The 16,974-nt window shown below is 41.8% G+C and overlaps 1 protein-coding gene across 1 annotated transcript; it reads left to right on the plus strand.

Annotated features, from left to right (window-relative positions):
• Window positions 1-1,366: 1,366 nt before the first annotated feature.
• On the plus strand, window positions 1,367-12,206 carry LOC112222844 (synaptotagmin-11-like). Its single transcript, XM_042304674.1, has 4 exons — window positions 1,367-1,654; window positions 5,927-6,840; window positions 8,337-8,457; window positions 8,575-12,206. Exons 1-4 carry the CDS (start codon window positions 1,621-1,623, stop codon window positions 8,883-8,885), a joined length of 1,380 nt encoding a protein of 459 aa, XP_042160608.1. The 5' UTR covers window positions 1,367-1,620; the 3' UTR covers window positions 8,886-12,206.
• The last annotated feature ends 4,768 nt before the right edge of the window (window positions 12,207-16,974 follow it).

Consider the following 16,974-nt stretch of genomic DNA (forward strand, 5'->3'; position numbering starts at 1 on the left):
TGTGAAATCCATAGATTAGGGTCTAATGATTTTATTTAAATTGACTGATTTCCTTATATGAACTGTAGCTCAGCAAAACCTTTTAAATTGTTGCATGTTGCATTTATATTTGTGTTCAGTATAGTTACCAAAAACAAGAAATGGAATATCAAGAATCTCATTGATTATATTTATTGATGTAAGTTTCTACATAGGATTTGTAACGTTTTGTTCATTCAGATAAACAGACCAAAGTTGTCAGAACGATTTTTCACTGCGATTTTATGGCCAAAAAACCTTTGCTGAATGTGCTTATCTTTTTTTTGTGTCCTGCCTTTGTTCAACCAAAGCATGTATTTGTGTTGATGTATGCCAAAATATGCCTTTAACTGAAGTACCGCTAGGCCTAATTAAAGACAAGGTCATGAATTGATTAATTTGGTGCCTTCATTTTGAACTACTGACAAAAGATTACAAACACCACAGAAAAAACGGCCTTCATTTGTTGGTTTTCTCAGTACATTCCTGCTGCAATGCGCCTCTCGTCAGCCAAAGTGATGTATCTACTGCAATTTACGATTGTGTTTTAGTAAAGTGAGAACACAAATAGCCTCATGCTGTACATGTCGTACAGTATGACTTCATTGGCTGTATTACGTTTGTCCAGTAGGACACCTAGTGAACTTTCTGGGTACTACGTGCATTTGCAGTCCTTCCATGTTGATGTAGGGCCTGTGACTGGTTTACCTCACCAAATGATATATCCAGAATATACTAGTTTGTAAAACAAATGTATTGTTTTAAATGTTTATTTATGTCTAATTTGAGACACTTATAAAACGCACATGAGGGTCTCTGCTTCTCTTTAAGCTCCTAATGATAGCCATGTGAGGGTCAACGATGAGAACTTAGCTATAATATTAAATGATTTGTCATGTATTTTTCTTGTAAATCATAATATTAGCAGCAGTCATTGTTTTTTACAGTATTATTTCAGCTGTCTGTAGTCACCTTGATTCTGTCTCTTTGGTAGATATAAATAGGATTTATTATTGAGTTAGAATTGACCAAAATCTACTATTTTTGCATTCGTCTTGAACATAGCTTTATAATGGTTGTTTTAGTGTTTTTTTAATGTAAAATTATGATGTATGTAGGTTATAACTATTGTAAAGTTTAGTAAGAATTAAACTGTTTTTATAAAATCTGTATGGTCCTAAATCCTATTGTGTAATGTTGCCAAGCAACTATTTGAATGAAAGTGTGCTACTCATTCACCAGTAATTGGTCATTTACATACATACACAGTTTCATACATGAAAAAATGACATTCTGACGCCACACGGGGGCGGGTCTAAAACCTCCTGCGAGTCGGTGAGTACCAGTCTCGAGCCCCACGCAGCCTCCGCATCCGATAAATAATAGCATCGTTGAGTTTGGTGTATAGAGAGCGAATAGACCATTTGAAAAGAGCAAGACAATCATTATTTATTAACCTGTGAGCTCATTTTCTGGAATATTTGGTTGAAGTATCGTTACTCATTCTCTATGGATATAAAATAGGGACAAATCAGCTTTATATTCGTTAATTTACCCTTTTTATCTGGGCGGCCAGTAAAGCATCCTGCGTTAATTCTCAAAATGGCTGAGATTACAGATTTACGACCTGCATATGGTAAGTAGCAGGCCTTTTTCGGATTTATTTGGCATTTTGTTTATTGTGTCGTCAGATGTTAACGTTATATGATGTCTTATATTTACATTGCGTGAAATGTTAAAATAATGCCCAGCCGTTTTAGAAATAAGGCCATATGAGACTGAACACACCCAAATAACATGATTAAGTTTATTGTATTCATCAAATATTGCCAAATGTAAATTTCTACTCATTACCATGACCTATGTTAATGTAAATAGCGTCGAATGTAATTTGGAAATTGAACGAAACTGATTACACAGGCCTATTCAACAGAGATAGTAGCATCACTAGGCACAGACGTCAACGTCTATTCCAAGTTGGTTCAACTTAATTTAATTGAAATGACGTGGAAAAAGGTTGATTCAACCAGTGTGTGCTCAGTGGGAGTTTATTACAGTATTTGCTATTATGAAAGTATTTGTTTTCAATTAGTGAATAATTTTGTCAACAACATAATAATTGTAGTCCTATTCTATCAAAAATGTATTGAGTACTGCGGCCCATTCGCAACATTGTCACTTCTCCTGTGGTCTTCAATGTGCGCGTACGATGGGGTGGGTAGGATGACGTGATGTCTATTCCAGCATAAGCATCGCCAGCCCCCGTTCCTTTGTTTTTGTGAAAGCACGCATCCTGGAACTAGGAGCTTGGCCAAATGGACATATTTTCATTTGATCAGACCTCGAGCTTTAAATTAAGATCCCTGAACAGTAGTTTAATGCCACATTGCCACAATAAGAAGTGTAGTGCTCTGAAGGCAGGGGGTGTTGGTGACCCAAAAAGTGCCAGACCCTCTCAGCAAGTGACATGAATAGGTGATGGGGAATGGGGAGGGTTATGGATATTATATAGGAATAGGAATAGAAGAATAGGACAACCCAAGTGCAGAAACAAAACGGATTGTTCTAAACCCTAAAAACAAAGGAAATATAAACCAAACGCATATTAACACTGTCTCAGGAATGGGGCCTGTAACCTATTGGAGATTATTAATTTCCATGCAGAAGAGGAGGCTTTTTAAAATAAATGCACTCACATTTCTTGGTTGATTTAGGATTAAACCTTGAAGAACCTCATTACAACAAGCAGTTGGCCTTTTGTCTCAAACAGGCTCAAGATTAACAGTTGTGCAATCAAGGCTTGAGTGTTAGAGATGTGTTATTGCAAACATAATGTTGGCCCTGAGCCTGCTGGATGCAGCAGAACATTTCATGGTAGCAAAGAAACAAGAGAGTACTGGAGTTGGATATCTGCAATTCAGCCCAACAGACTCCAGAAACCCAGATTACAGCCAGTGATCTAATCTGGGTCACTCATCAGGATTAAGACACATCTGGTCCACATCACAATCTGAGTTCTGCAAATCAACTGAATCTTATGCTCACAGGCATCATACAATAAGACATGTAGCCAATGCAGACAGATTGTCTCTCAGTGCTCCATGGTCACTCAGCACTCTGTGGATGATGGGGTTTATGCTGTGCCAACCGGTGCCAGGCAGGAAGAAAGACAGGAAGTTTGTCAGAAGATGGAGAATGTTGCATTCTTAAAACACACAAAACAGCTTTTTCCTGCAATCAGAGCCATAATCATTATGACTAATTCTATGTCAAAACTGTATTTTTTTTCTGAAAACATTATCTAAGCATATCTCTTTACCTGTTCAATTGTCATTTTAGTTAAGGATGCACATTGATTCTTTAAAAACCTTTTTGCCTTAGAAGTTTAGTACAACTGCCACACTGGTATATAGTATAATAACCCAATCATTAAAGCAATTTCAGTCAGTTATGCATCTATTTATTGTCATTTGAGTTTTGAAAAGAACAATCAAAATGTCTGTCAATCTTTGCATGCATAGCTCTGTCTATGAACAGTGGTTACATTTCCCCTGTAACAACTTTCTTCCTGGGAAGGAGAGGTGGACCAAAACGCAGTGTGGTTGAAGTTCATGGTTCTTTAATAAGAGACACTTAACATGAACAAACTACAAGACGTGGCAAACCAAACACAGTCTTATCTTGTGCATAGACACAAAGACAAGAAACAATCACCCACAAAACCCAACACAAAACAGGCTACCTAAATATGGTTCCCAATCAGAGACAATGACTAACACCTGCCTCTGATTGAGAACCATATCAGGCCAAACATAGAAATAGACAAACCAGACACACAACATAGAATGCCCACCCAGCTTACGTCCTGACCAACACTAAAACAAGGAAAACACAAAAGAACTATGGTCAGAACGTGACATCCCCAGCCCCATTACTCAGTTTATCAAACAAAGTGGCAGGGTCAGGCACTGGAAATGGCTAAAATCAAATCAAACGCTGTGTGTGTCACTCTACACTCTCTCCTCCTCCACTCACGATACCTCACGCACTAGAGTATCTAGCATCCTGCAGAGACATCTCTTTGCTCAGTGCACCTTGGAAGGAACCACTTACTAGGGGAGAATAGGTAAGGAGGGGTACACTTTGCCTGGTCTAGTCAGTGTGCCCCCTGTGCAAAGTACAGCTGAAAAAATTATTAATAATAATTATAAATAATTATGATAAAATGTATTTTAAAACATGACAAATCTTAGGGGGCACATGCCTTTGTGTCCCCTATAGGCATGATGCCACTGACAGTAGCTGTGCATATTTATACAAATTGTACTGTGCTCATATTAGTTCAAGGTTGTCTTGAACTTGGCATGTGTGTGTTGGTCATATTTGGAATGGCAAACTACCTATAAAGAAGTGTGGTCTGACCTGTAATCTATGGTTAAATATAATTGCATAATTCCTTGCAAATCAATCTGAGCTCTTTTTCTTGATGAAGGATCTAAGATGGGTTATGCAGAAGGCATAGAGATGGGACCCACAGAAAAAAATGCTCTTTAAAGTTACCCACAGAAAAAAAACTGAACTGAGGAGATTGGCATTGTATCTAGTTATGTTAATGAGTACACTCAATTTATGCTATTACTTTACACATTTTGTGGACAATGCTTGGACCCACTGAAGCGGTAGATTTGAGAGCTCACTACTGAAATCCCCCTGGGGTATGTTTCCAGGGCAACGGGCTCAGCTGGCATTAAGCTCCTTCCAAAATCTGACATCATCCTCCTGGTATCCCTACCCAGAATGCCAATGAACAACAACAGGAAGGAAGGGCAAGGTATTTTGTTGAAAGACAGACAGTTGAAGGAGGGAGAGGAGAGACAGACAAAGACAGATGAAAATGGAAACGGGAGAGGGAGAGAGATAGAGAAAAACAGACATAATATAAATATAGTTAGAGAGCTGAGGTAAAGAGGGGGAAAGATAGTGTGTGTGTGCGCATGTGTGTGTGCATACATGTTTGCCTGCGTGCTTAACATATTCATGCTCATGGGGGGGGGCGAGAAAGGCAACAATGCGTCTCTTTTCAGGGGCTTGGCCAAACAAAGGGTCCTCTCCCGGCCCGCCCGCCCCACTGCAGCAGGCTCTGTCCACTGAGTCCCATTATAGCTGGGATCAGCACAGTCAGCCTTACCATGTGCGCACAGCACATAGTCACAGTCTCTCACTCACCAAAAGCAACATATGAGTGGGTGGGGGCTCGCACACACAGTCACACATAGATGCATGCGTACCTGCATGTGCACAGACACTTAGACCCCCACCCTTCGCACATACACACACAGAGAGACACACACACAGAGACTGGGTATGGGGCTATACCTCCCAGACACATTGAGACAGACAATACACGCCCTAGTCTGTGTGTGTGTATGTGTGTGTGTTTGTGTGGTGTGGGGGGCTGACATTTAAGCAACCTGGTGACACCTGTTTGAATGACGTCCATATTGCTCATGTCTTTCCCACTCACACCGTGCCTCGTGCTCTGTGAAGTCACTACTGCTGTATGGCACAGTCACAGTGTTGAGTCACAGTGGAGTGGAGTCACCCTGGGTGGTGTAGTCACACGACTTACATTATTTAGCCTACCTGACAATAATGAGCCACTGAAAGGCAGTTACATGATATCCTATTTGATGTTCAGTACTGCATCACTTGGTGCAGCTGAAAGAGTTGAATTTCTTTAATCTGAGTCAGTTCCAGTTCCTGGCTGAACTAAATGCAACTGACAGTTTGACTATTTACTTTATTTAGAGACTCCAGTATGAATATATCCTACACCAGACATTGCAAACACATCCCAGTCTAGACTGTGCAAAGGTGTTAACTCATTCTATGTTCCCCTCTCTTTCAGACATGTCACCGGTGTTGGCCGGTTTTATCGGTGCGGCGGCTCTGGTGGTTGCCGTGGTGATCCTGGTTCTCCTGTGGTCCTTCTGCCAGCGTCGACACTTCCGGGTGACGGGCCGATACAAGCTCCATGGTGATCAGTACTGTGACTCGGCTGAAGACCCGCCCTACAAGTTCATCCACATGCTGAAGGGCATCAGTATCTACCCAGAGTCCCTCAGCAGCAGCAAGAGGATAGTACGGGTGGCCAGGCGTGCTGGGTGGCAGGGGGAGAGAGACAGAGAGAGGGGTGGCGGCCGCGGGATGGTCCTGGTGGATGCGGAGAACAACATCCTGGATGCGCCTACCCATCTCCAGATGAGCCACCTGGTTCCCCCTGCTGGCCAGCCCAGGATGGAGCGGGCACTGCCCGTCAGGGCCGACTACTGCTGCCTGGATAGCTCAGCTACCAGTAGCGAGAACAGCAGCAAGACTGTTTCACCTTTCACCCCCGCGTCCTCAGACCCAGAATCAGAGCCTGAAGCCAGCCTGGGCTCCCTCAGCCTGGCTTTAGACTACAACTTCCCCAAGAAGGCCTTGGTGGTGACCATCGTTGGAGCCCATGGCCTGCCTGCAGTAGACGAACAGGGGAACAGCTCCGACCCCTACGTGAAGATGACCATCCTCCCTGAGAAGAAGCACCGGGTGAAGACCAGGGTCCTGAGGAAGACGCTGGAGCCGGTGTTTGACGAGACGTTCACGTTCTACGGGGTGGCCTACAGCTCGCTGCCCGAGCTCACGCTGCACTTCCTGGTGCTCAGCTTTGACCGCTTTGCCCGCGATGATGTCATAGGCGAGGTGGTGGTCCCACTGACAGAGTTGGAACCCAGCACGGGGCGGGTGCACATCACCCAGCAAATCAGCAAGAGGAACATGCAGGTGAGGGGGGCAACCTATACACGTTTCAAAGCATGAACAAACTATTCTGACATTACAATCATTCTTGGAGGTAGGGGCTGGCTCACACATACAGTACACACACACACACATGGAATTGAGCGCAGTGCAGTACACAGAGGAGATTGTCTGACAGGAAGGTCAATGTGTCTCTTGATTCGGTCCCTATTCAAGTCTTAACCAGACTGAGGAGACAGAAACAACGCCTCCATGTAATCTCTCAATGCAGCCAGCCATCCATCAGGCTCCCTTTATCATCACAGCCACACATGTGCATGTGAGTGTGTACCCAACTCTGACTCGCCACGGACTTGTTTGGTTTTTTGTTCCCACATGTACCTGTGGCACTAGTCCTCACTGTGTGGCCATTGTGTATAACCCATCTGCTGTTCAATATGAGAAGGGCTGGATATGTTTTGTATGGATGCATTGCAGGGGTTATTACTTCCTCATTGAAAGAAGACGTCTGATCGTAAAAACGGGTAGTGTTCCTCAGTACTCAGTGTGGAGGGCAACCTATTGCAGTAGCATGGGGGAAGTCAATACACCATGCATGGGAATCAACCTCATACCTGACTAGGATACCAAGTTGCAGGTGTATTAAAACTACACTAGAATGAGAAGAGAACTTTGGCTCACTGTAGTGGTGTCAGGGCAAATTTGTGTGGCTAAGCTTTTGGTCAAACAACCTTCATCAAAGCAATGTCAATGTCTTCAAAACAATAATCCATTATAAGCATACAAATCACCAGGACACTCACCTATGGATTTTTCTCAGCAAATCCTCATTTTATAATCATTAGATTAGAAAATGCCCTTTTAGTGATGGGTTGGAATAATATGAAATCAATTGCAAGTCAGTGAATATGAAAAAGTGCATGTGTGTGCTGGTCTGTAGCATCATACATCATGTCTACTGTCATCTGTATTAATGTATACAGTACCAATATCTGATTTACATTTATATGGATATACAGTGTAAAGGCCAGATATGACAGATTTTTTTCCCACAGTTTATCGAATTCATTGTTTAATTTCCTTGCTCTTACTACGCAGAACACCTAGATTATACAGACCGCTATACTGTATACATTGTGATGTTTCTCACAGAAACACTCAAATAATCACACTAGTCTGTTTCCACACACAGATATGTATGGTATATTTAAGCAATAAGGACAGAGTGGGTGTGGTATATGGCCAATATACCACGGCTAAGGGCTGTTCTTAGCAAGACGCAATGTGGAGTGCCTGGATACAGCCCTTAGCTGTGGTATATTGGCCATATACCACAAGCCCCAGAGGTGCTTGTATTGTCTTGGCAATTGGTGCCCCATTACTCTTTTAATATATGACTATACGATTACGGCTATTTGATTGTTGCATTGTATCTTAAAGGCTGAGTAGGTGGGTTTGATGATTGTTCCTTTTGAATGAGTCAATAGTTAAATCCTCTATGTGTCTGTCTCTTCCTGCAGTGCGAGAGCCGTGGGGAACTGTTGGTGTCTCTGTCCTACCAGCCTGTCTCCCACCGCCTCAGTGTGGTGGTGCTGAAGGCCAAACACCTGCCCAAGATGGACATCTCTGGCCTGTCTGGAAGTGAGTTCAACCACTGAGTTTGTCTGTGTGTGCCTGTGGACAATTCAAAAAGGCAGAGCTTGTGTAGATGTTCCCTTTACATATGACAATATTCCAAAATCTCCGTCTCTCCCTTAGACCCATATGTGAAAGTCAATGTGTTCTACGGACGCAAGCGCATCGCCAAGAAAAAGACTCACGTGAAGAGGTGCACACTCAACCCCGTCTTCAACGAGTCCTTCATCTACGACGTGCCCCCCGAGCTGCTCCCTGAGATCTCTGTGGAGTTTGTGGTGGTCGACTTTGACCGTACCACTAAGAACGAGGTGGTGGGGTGTCTGCCCCTCGGCCTGCACAGCCCCTGTCCCTCTGGCGCCACCCACTGGCGGGAGGTCTGTGAAAACCCCCGTCGGCAGATCTCAAAGTGGCACAACCTCAGTGAATATTAGCTCCTCCCACCGCCTAATGCATTATAGTTCTACTTGTGTGTATAGGGGGAGGTGGAGGAGGGGAAGAGAGAGACTTCTTGCTGAGAGAGTGGCTTTTCCTCATGCCATACTTTCTCTTGTGAATAATACCAACAAAAAATGAACAACATTCCTGGTGGGACTTGTACAGTGGACTTTACAGTGGTTAAGGTTCAACTACAGAATCGAATAAAAGTAACAAACATGCATACAGATTAAAATACACATATATAACCCACACCACTACAGAATTATAGAGACACTCAGTCTAGGCATTAGGTTAAGAGTAATGAAAATGAAAAAGTTGTTTGTTAACCAGAATATGACCATGATCACACATTCAAGGCTGTTATGAATTATTGTCTGGCCATGTTGTATGAAGTTTAGGTGACGGGAGGATACATGCAAATGCTATAAAAAAAACGAATCGCCAGACTTCAAAATCCTCCCCTTGCCAATATTGTACTTCAATTCATCGCATGTCTGAATTAAACAGAAATATCATCAAATCAAATGTACTAAGGAAACAGAAGTATTGCTTGTATTGATAGTTAGATTTGAATTCTCTCTCTCTTAAACTGAGAAAACCTCATGCAACCCGACTCTCTGTTGCAGTTTCTCTACAGGTAGGACCAAATAGGACAGCTAGAATTTTCTTCCCAATAAATATTTGTTGAAAAAATTCTTGAATGTTTTGGGGCCTAACTATTGTTGTTTAGTGGCATTACCATATTTGATGACAAGCTCTGTATCTAAAATTAAAACCATCAAGGTTTAAAACCAATTAATGCTATGTTGTAAAGACAAATGTGATTTCACTGCAAAAATATTTATTTTGAGTCCATTTTTAGAACTAATTCGGACTGAAGATATGAATGTAATAAACAACCACAACATTATTACATGGATACATGTTATCACAAGAAATATGACAACTTCTCATACTGTGGCATTGAAAAAGCATTCACCACAGTATAAGCGAATTACTGAAATATTACTGCAGCAGGTTAGCCTTAGTACTGTAATAACCAGGTAATAACACATGCTAGTTAGCAGCTTGTAGTGCCAGAAGATGTTCTTTGAAAGTCACTGATATTATTGTGAAAAATGGTTTTGACATGAAGAGTTGTAAAGGGTCATGTTTTGCTGTATGGTTTCCAAAAGGTTTATACAGTATGTTCCACTATTTTGGCCAATGCCGACATGCTCATCTTTTAAGGCTCGATTCAATCCGAATAACGCTTGAAATGGAAACGTAATTGTCTATTGAGCTGACATATGCAGCGTTTACCGTGAATTCAGTCTTCTCGAACTTGGAACATTGCCTTCACATTTCAATAGCCATGATCTTGAGCGATACGGATTGAATCGAGCCCTTCGTATATTTTTGTTCTCTTTCATTTGGCTAATTTCAAGAATATATTGTATAAAAGAACAGTACTTCATATCTTGAAGGCAACAATTTTCTATAGTGAATAGCCTCACAGGTTGAAGCTCCTGTATGTTGTTGGTGATACTCTGTGTGTGTGTGTGTGTGTGTGGAGACTGCAGAGCCCAGGTGCACTGTTTGGAACAATGTAAGTGGTGATGGGGTTCAGAGCAGGACATGGCAGTGGGGTGGCTACTGTTAGCTTCTGGCTTGGCTAGGCTTTTGACCAGAAGGACGAGACACAGGTGGGCAAAACCCCACTCCTCCACTGTCACTAACTAAGCTCCTTCCTCTCTTCCTCCTCTTTTTCTCTCGCTCTCTCACTCTCTTTCACCCTCCTTCACTTCTTTCTTTCTAGCTCTCTCTTTACAGTCCCTTATTTCCTCAATCTCCTTCGTTCTCCCCTGTCTCCTCTTTCTAACTCTTTCTTTGCACCTTCTTTCTTTGTTATTTTATTTGGATCACTAATATCTCAAATTCCTTTTAATGCTTCATTCCTCATAATGAGAGATGTCACAGTATTTGACAGATTAGTGAACCCATCATAACACCTATCACACCCTGTGATGATTTGGCTGTATGACTGTTATGCTCTGTCATCATTGTACCCTGTAGGCAAGGGGTGTCAAACTCATTCCATGGAGGGCCTAGTGTCTGCAGGTTTTTGTTTTTCCCTAGACAACACGTTGTGGGGAGTTCCTTACTAATTAGTGACCATAATTCATAGTCATAATTCAATGAAGTACAAGGGAGGAGCGAAAACCCACAGACACTCAGCCCTCCGTGGAATGAGTTTGACACCTGTGCTGTAGGCCTACTCAGTGGAGACATGGGGAGCTGTAAGCAGCAATGGCTTTACATCACACTGTGTAACATTTACTGCAGTGCAGTCTGTAAAATTGACTGTGGGAAACTCTGGGAGGACAGTAATCACAGTGAAGCCAAGGTGAAAATACTTAAGTAAGACTGCAGCTCTGTGTCGACAAGGCAAGGGGAAGGCAGAAATGTGTGTTGCAATACACATGAGCTGCCTTTTTTTCTTTTGGCAGCAAACTCCTGCAATTAGAACCCCCAACATTTTGACTGTCTATATCCCCATTTATACCTGGTGCTAACGTGGGTCCTTTGTCCTGATCTAGTCTACATTCTGATTGTGCCCACATTTCCAAAAGTGTGTCTACACATGGTATTACAATTAGTCTTTTATCTGTCCACTGTGTCTGCATTGTGACCAGAGTTCCTGGTCCCTTCCTTTATGCAAATAATTTCACAGCTATAATATTTATATATATATTTACTGTATGACACATATTGATGTAATCAGCCACCTGTCACTGATATTAGAGGCTGGAATAATGATGATTTAAATGGTTTCTCTGTCCAGATCTGTCTACACTTGTAAGATGTCCAGACACAATAAGATCACAATCAGATCACAATGTGTCTTTTGATTGTTAACACCTGTCTAAAAATGTGGGCACAATCAGAATGTGGACAAGATCAGGACAAAGGACGCAAGTTAGAACAAGGTATAAATGGGGCTTACATCACCTCGTCTCCCCAACTTTGACCTTCAGTGTAGCTATTTCCTTTGTTGATATATCCTTATTAACTAATTTGGAAAAAAATATGAAACGTAATGAAAACAAACTGTAATAATGACTGATCGTGGATTGGTACAAATGATTATTTCAAGGTATCCTCTGTCCATAAACATGGAGATAAACTACAGTATGTAAAGAAATACTTGCCAGTAATGCGAACGGTGTCTAAAACTTTCATTTTCCTATATGCTGAGTATATTACGCAGATGCTAACTTGTGTGTTGGTTTCATTAACAGTCATTCAACGTGCAAATAAAATGTTATACTTCAGTGTTTGCAGCTAATTTTTAAAAACAGCTTTACATCACCAGAATCTTGACATACATGCATGGAGGCATGCTTGCACACAGGCTTGTAAGCATGTACACACACTCACACACTACTCATAACTGAGCTACATTAATAAATCTTAGGGATAGCTCCCTTTTTTTCAATTTTCGCCTAAAATGACATATCCAAATCTAACTGCCTGTAGCTCGGCCCTGAAGAAAGGATATGCATATTCTTGGTACCATTTGAAAGGAAACACTTTGAATTTTGTGGAAATGTGAATTGAATGTAGGAGAACATAACCCAGTAGATCTGTTAGAAAAAAATACACCATCTTTGAAATGCAACAGAAAGGTCCCAGTTCCAGCCATCACTCTGCTTGTAATTCCGATGGTGTCCACAAGATGGTAGCAGTGTATATGCAAAGTGTCAGACAGATAACTTAAAGTATGAGCGAACTACATGACATTTAGTGTGTCACCCAGGTACATTTGGGCAAATCGTGAAGGAGACATTTGCATTCATATTACATTTTTCTACAAGAATATCGTCAAATCTGTATACTTGGACTTTGATTGAGCTTTTCCAGTATTAATAGCCATATTATAAGTTCAACATTTGTAAAACAACCAGTTTTCACAACTTCATAACTCTGAATATTCTTATAATTTTTGTCCAAAAGGTAAAGGCATGCTGTCGCACAAGGTTAGCAGGTACATTTTGCGACAGATACAGGGTTTCCGGATGTTCCCGTAAAGCACAGCTCATTGGCTATCTAGCTAGCTTTGTTTGACCACGATTAGTGAATATTTGACAAAGTTAGAGTCGATCAAGTGAAGACCGCCCGCGTCATCGGCGTGCCATGAAGGCATCGCTCTCTGATCAAATTTGGTGTCCTATAGGATATACTACAAACCTAATGATATAGTGAAGTCTGGTTACGTTCTAGGATCTCTGAGGAATACATACAAACGTGATTTGACTGGTTGAAACAACGTTTAGGGTTAGATTTTCACAGATTCCTTTCTTTGCAAATTGAATGAGTGGAAATACAAAATCAATTGTTTATGCTATATGGACCTTTTTAGGATATGAAAAAGGATCAATGTATGTGACAACTTCTTAAATTACACAGATGACTAGTGCTGCTTCAGCCACAGGCCTATATTACACCACAAGAGGGTGTTGTTTGTCATGATATGTTCCATATTTTCATGTTGCATATTGTGCTTGAAGTTAATGAGGAGCAGCTGATTGAATTACCAATCTTGAAGAATCCATTTGAGATATCCGAACTGGTGGAGAGAGTTCTGGGTAAAGTTAAGTCTGTCACGTCCTGACCTTAGTTCCTTTTTTATGTCTCTATTTTAGTTTGGTAAGGGCGTGAGTTGGGTTGGGCATTCTATGTTTTGTTCTGTGTGTTATATTTCTAGGTGTTTGGCCTGGTATGGTTCCCAATCAGAGGCAGCTGTCAATCGTTGTCTCTGATTGAGAACCATACTTAGGAAGCCTGTTTTCCCAATATGGGTTGTGGGTAGTTGTTTTCTGTTTAATTTATTGCACCTTGCAGAACTGTTCGTTTGTCATTTTATCATTTTTTGTTCAAGTATTCGTATTGATTAAAAGGTATTATGAATACTTACCACGCTGCACCTTGGTCTTCTCCTTCTCCGGACAACAGTCGTTACAAAGTCTGTGAGGATCACGAGAGGCAGGCTTGTTTTGATTTTTTTGTACTTCTGAGGATCAGAAGGAATATGTGTTGCGTCTCACCCGATTTGAGAAGTTTGATGTGTCGTGTGTGTCTCTTCGGAAAAGGGCATCCCTCAAGGGGGTAATATCTGGCGTCTCGAGGGAAGTCGATGTTGAACAGATTCAAAATATTCCCGGAGTGATTGATGCACGTCGGATAAATTGTGTGGTGAATTATGAAAAAGTGAAGAGCCTATCGGTTCTTTTGTTTTTTGATATGGAGACTCTCGCTCCTCAAGAGCAGTTGGGGTAATTAAACTACAGAGTCAAAGCATTTATCCCAAGACCAATGATCACTGTAAAGCTTTTGGACGTGTTTCAAGTATTTGTAGAAGGGAGAAACCAATATGTCCAAGTTGTGGAGAAGATCATGTTGTGTTTTAAAAGTGATAAAAATGTGACAAGTTGCAATTGTGGTGGGAATCATGGAGCTGTGTCTTTGGAATGTGAAGGGGTTAAACCAAGGCCTTATACCTTTTAAAGGGTTAATTGTTTTATGATAAACTGTAAGGTCTCCTCTTCAGGAGACCTCTGTGTGTTAACCCCTGTTTTGAGTGTTGTGCCCTTCAGACACTATCAGAAGGTGGAAACCGCCTACGTTCGTTGTCAAACCTTGATCAGTTTCACCTGTCCTTGTTATTGTCTCCACCCGCTCCAGGTTTTGCTTGTTATCCCTGGTGTTTTTATCCCTGTGTTTCCTGTCTCTGTGCCAGTTTGTCTTGTATGTTCCAAGTCAACCAGAGTGTTTTTCCTGTGGTCCTGCCTTTTCTATTCTCTTTTACTAGTCCTCCCGGTTTTGACCCTAGCCTGTTTTCTGGACTTTACCCACCTGCCTGACCATTCTGCCTGCCCTGACCTCGTGCCTGCCTGCCACACTGTACCTCCTGGACTCTGAACTGGTTTTGACTTTTTGCCTCTCCACGACCATTCTTTTGCCTACCCCTTTTGGTTATAATAAATATCAAAGACTCAAACCATCTGCCTCCTGTGTCTGCATCTGGGTCTCACCTTGTGCCCTTATAGTTCATCCTCCTCCTGTCTGGGCCCCACCTGGCTATCTGAGGTTCTGAGAATACGACTGGTTTTCTGAGAACACAAGGCTGCCCGCAGGCCTGTTTAAAACGGCCACCTGTCAGAAGATGCTTAAACTCATTCACCTTGTTATGACCCAAAACTTGTGATGAAAGGTCAAGTTTCTGAGTTTCCACTTCTGAGCTTTTAATTGCTGACAAGATGGTTGCTGCTGTCAGGGGGAGGTTAGATTTATTAAAATGTTGTTGCCAGGGAAAGTCACACAAGGAAGACTGGGGAGGCTATATGAGTTATAGGATGTCTTAGCTCTCCCCAGGTTCTGCAAAATGTGTATTATATACAGGACTCTGTACCAACTTCTGCCTACAATTGTATTACTAAATTGACCAACAATTGCCTGACAAGGGTGAAAGAGAATGAGGTGGCCAAAGTCAGGGCTGTCCAGAGTATCACGTTGGACCATCTGGAGTGATGAATCACGCTGCACCATCTGGAGTGATGAATCACGCTGCACCATCTGGAGTAATGAATCATGTAGCACCATCTGACAGTCTGACGGAAGAGTCTGGGTTTGACGGATGCCAAGAGAATACTACCTGTCCCAATGCATAGTGCCAACTGTAAAAGTTTGGTGGAGGAGGAAAAATGGTCTGGGTCTGTTTTTCATGGTTCGGGCCAGGCCCCTTAGTTCCAGTGTAGAGAAATTTAACGCTACAGCATTCAATGATATTCTAAACAATTCCCCGTCGACAACACGCTAGCAAAACGTAAACCTACTTGAAGGTAACAACGCTCACTGTTGACCCTAGTGGCAGGTTTCCACATCTCCTAATTCCCTCAGACATGGATGGATGTCGAATACTGACTTGTATCATGGATGACCTGGCTGGAAATATAGCATGTATTTCAATAACTCTTCCATGTGTGCGTGCGTGCGTGTGTGTGTGTGTGTGTGTGTGTGTGTGTGTGTGTGTGTGTGTGTGTGTGTGTGTGTGTGTGTGTGTGTGTGTGTGTGTGTGTGTGTGTGAGGGATGGTAAATATGAATATGTGGAGGAGGGTGGTAGAGAATGGGTGTGTGGATGCATAGAGTATATGTTGTGTGGGAATGTATGAGAATGGATTAGTTAGTAGATGGATAGATGGTGTGTCTGAGAGGGTGGGAAAAGATGGGAGGTTGGGACAAGCTTGGCTTGGTTGGGTAAGGATGGCAGGTAGGGACAAGCTTAGGTTGGGTGGGCAAGAGTGGGAAAATATGGGAGGTTGGGACAAGCTTGGTTTGGGTGGGGTAAAGGTGGAGGAAAACTGGGAGGGAGAGGGGGAGAGGAATACATTTGGGTTGGGAGAGAGGGAAGGAAGGATTTATCTATACTGCAATGTATTTGTATTTATTTTTGTGACTTTAAAACCTGCTGTAAAATGAATAATAGTTCTGGACAGATTAGGTGACGATGTCAAGTCATAAAAAATAAAAAAAAGTTTTTATTTAAACTTTATTTAACTAGGCACGTCAAACACGGACGATGCTGGTCCAATTATTATTAGTCCTTGTTTGCCTTGATAGCTTAGATTCAATGGTGGTTATTGGTTATTGAGTGGAGATTGGGGCGGGGTGGCTAGAAGGGCTTCAGACACTTCTTTGAAGTATGTGTGTTGCCGCCCTTCACTCATCTCACTTCGGTCACAAAGTCCTTCTCTATACCATCTACTACATCTTGATGTAATGTATCACTAGCCACTTTAAACAATGCCAATTTATATGTTGACATACCCTACATTACTCATCTCATATGTATATACTGTACTCTATACCATCTACTGCATCTTGATGTAATGTATCACTAGCCACTTTAAACAATGCCAATTTATATGTTGACATACCCTACATTACTCATCTCATATGTATATACTGTACTCTATACCATCTACTGCATCTTGATGTAATGTATCACTAGCCACTTTAAACAATGCCACTTTATATAATGT

Source organism: Oncorhynchus tshawytscha, linkage group LG23, assembly GCF_018296145.1.
Source record: "Oncorhynchus tshawytscha isolate Ot180627B linkage group LG23, Otsh_v2.0, whole genome shotgun sequence".
Taxonomy (NCBI): Eukaryota; Metazoa; Chordata; class Actinopteri; order Salmoniformes; family Salmonidae; genus Oncorhynchus; species Oncorhynchus tshawytscha.

Excerpts from the sequence above, each read along its gene's own strand:
- LOC112222844 (XM_042304674.1), top strand. The coding sequence starts at position 1,621 with ATGGCTGAGATTACAGATTTACGACCTGCATATG. Across the intron at positions 1,655-5,926 it reads AGATTTACGACCTGCATATG|ACATGTCACCGGTGTTGGCC; the intron begins GTAAGTAGCAGG and ends CCTCTCTTTCAG. Across the intron at positions 8,458-8,574 it reads CATCTCTGGCCTGTCTGGAA|ACCCATATGTGAAAGTCAAT; the intron begins GTGAGTTCAACC and ends TCTCTCCCTTAG.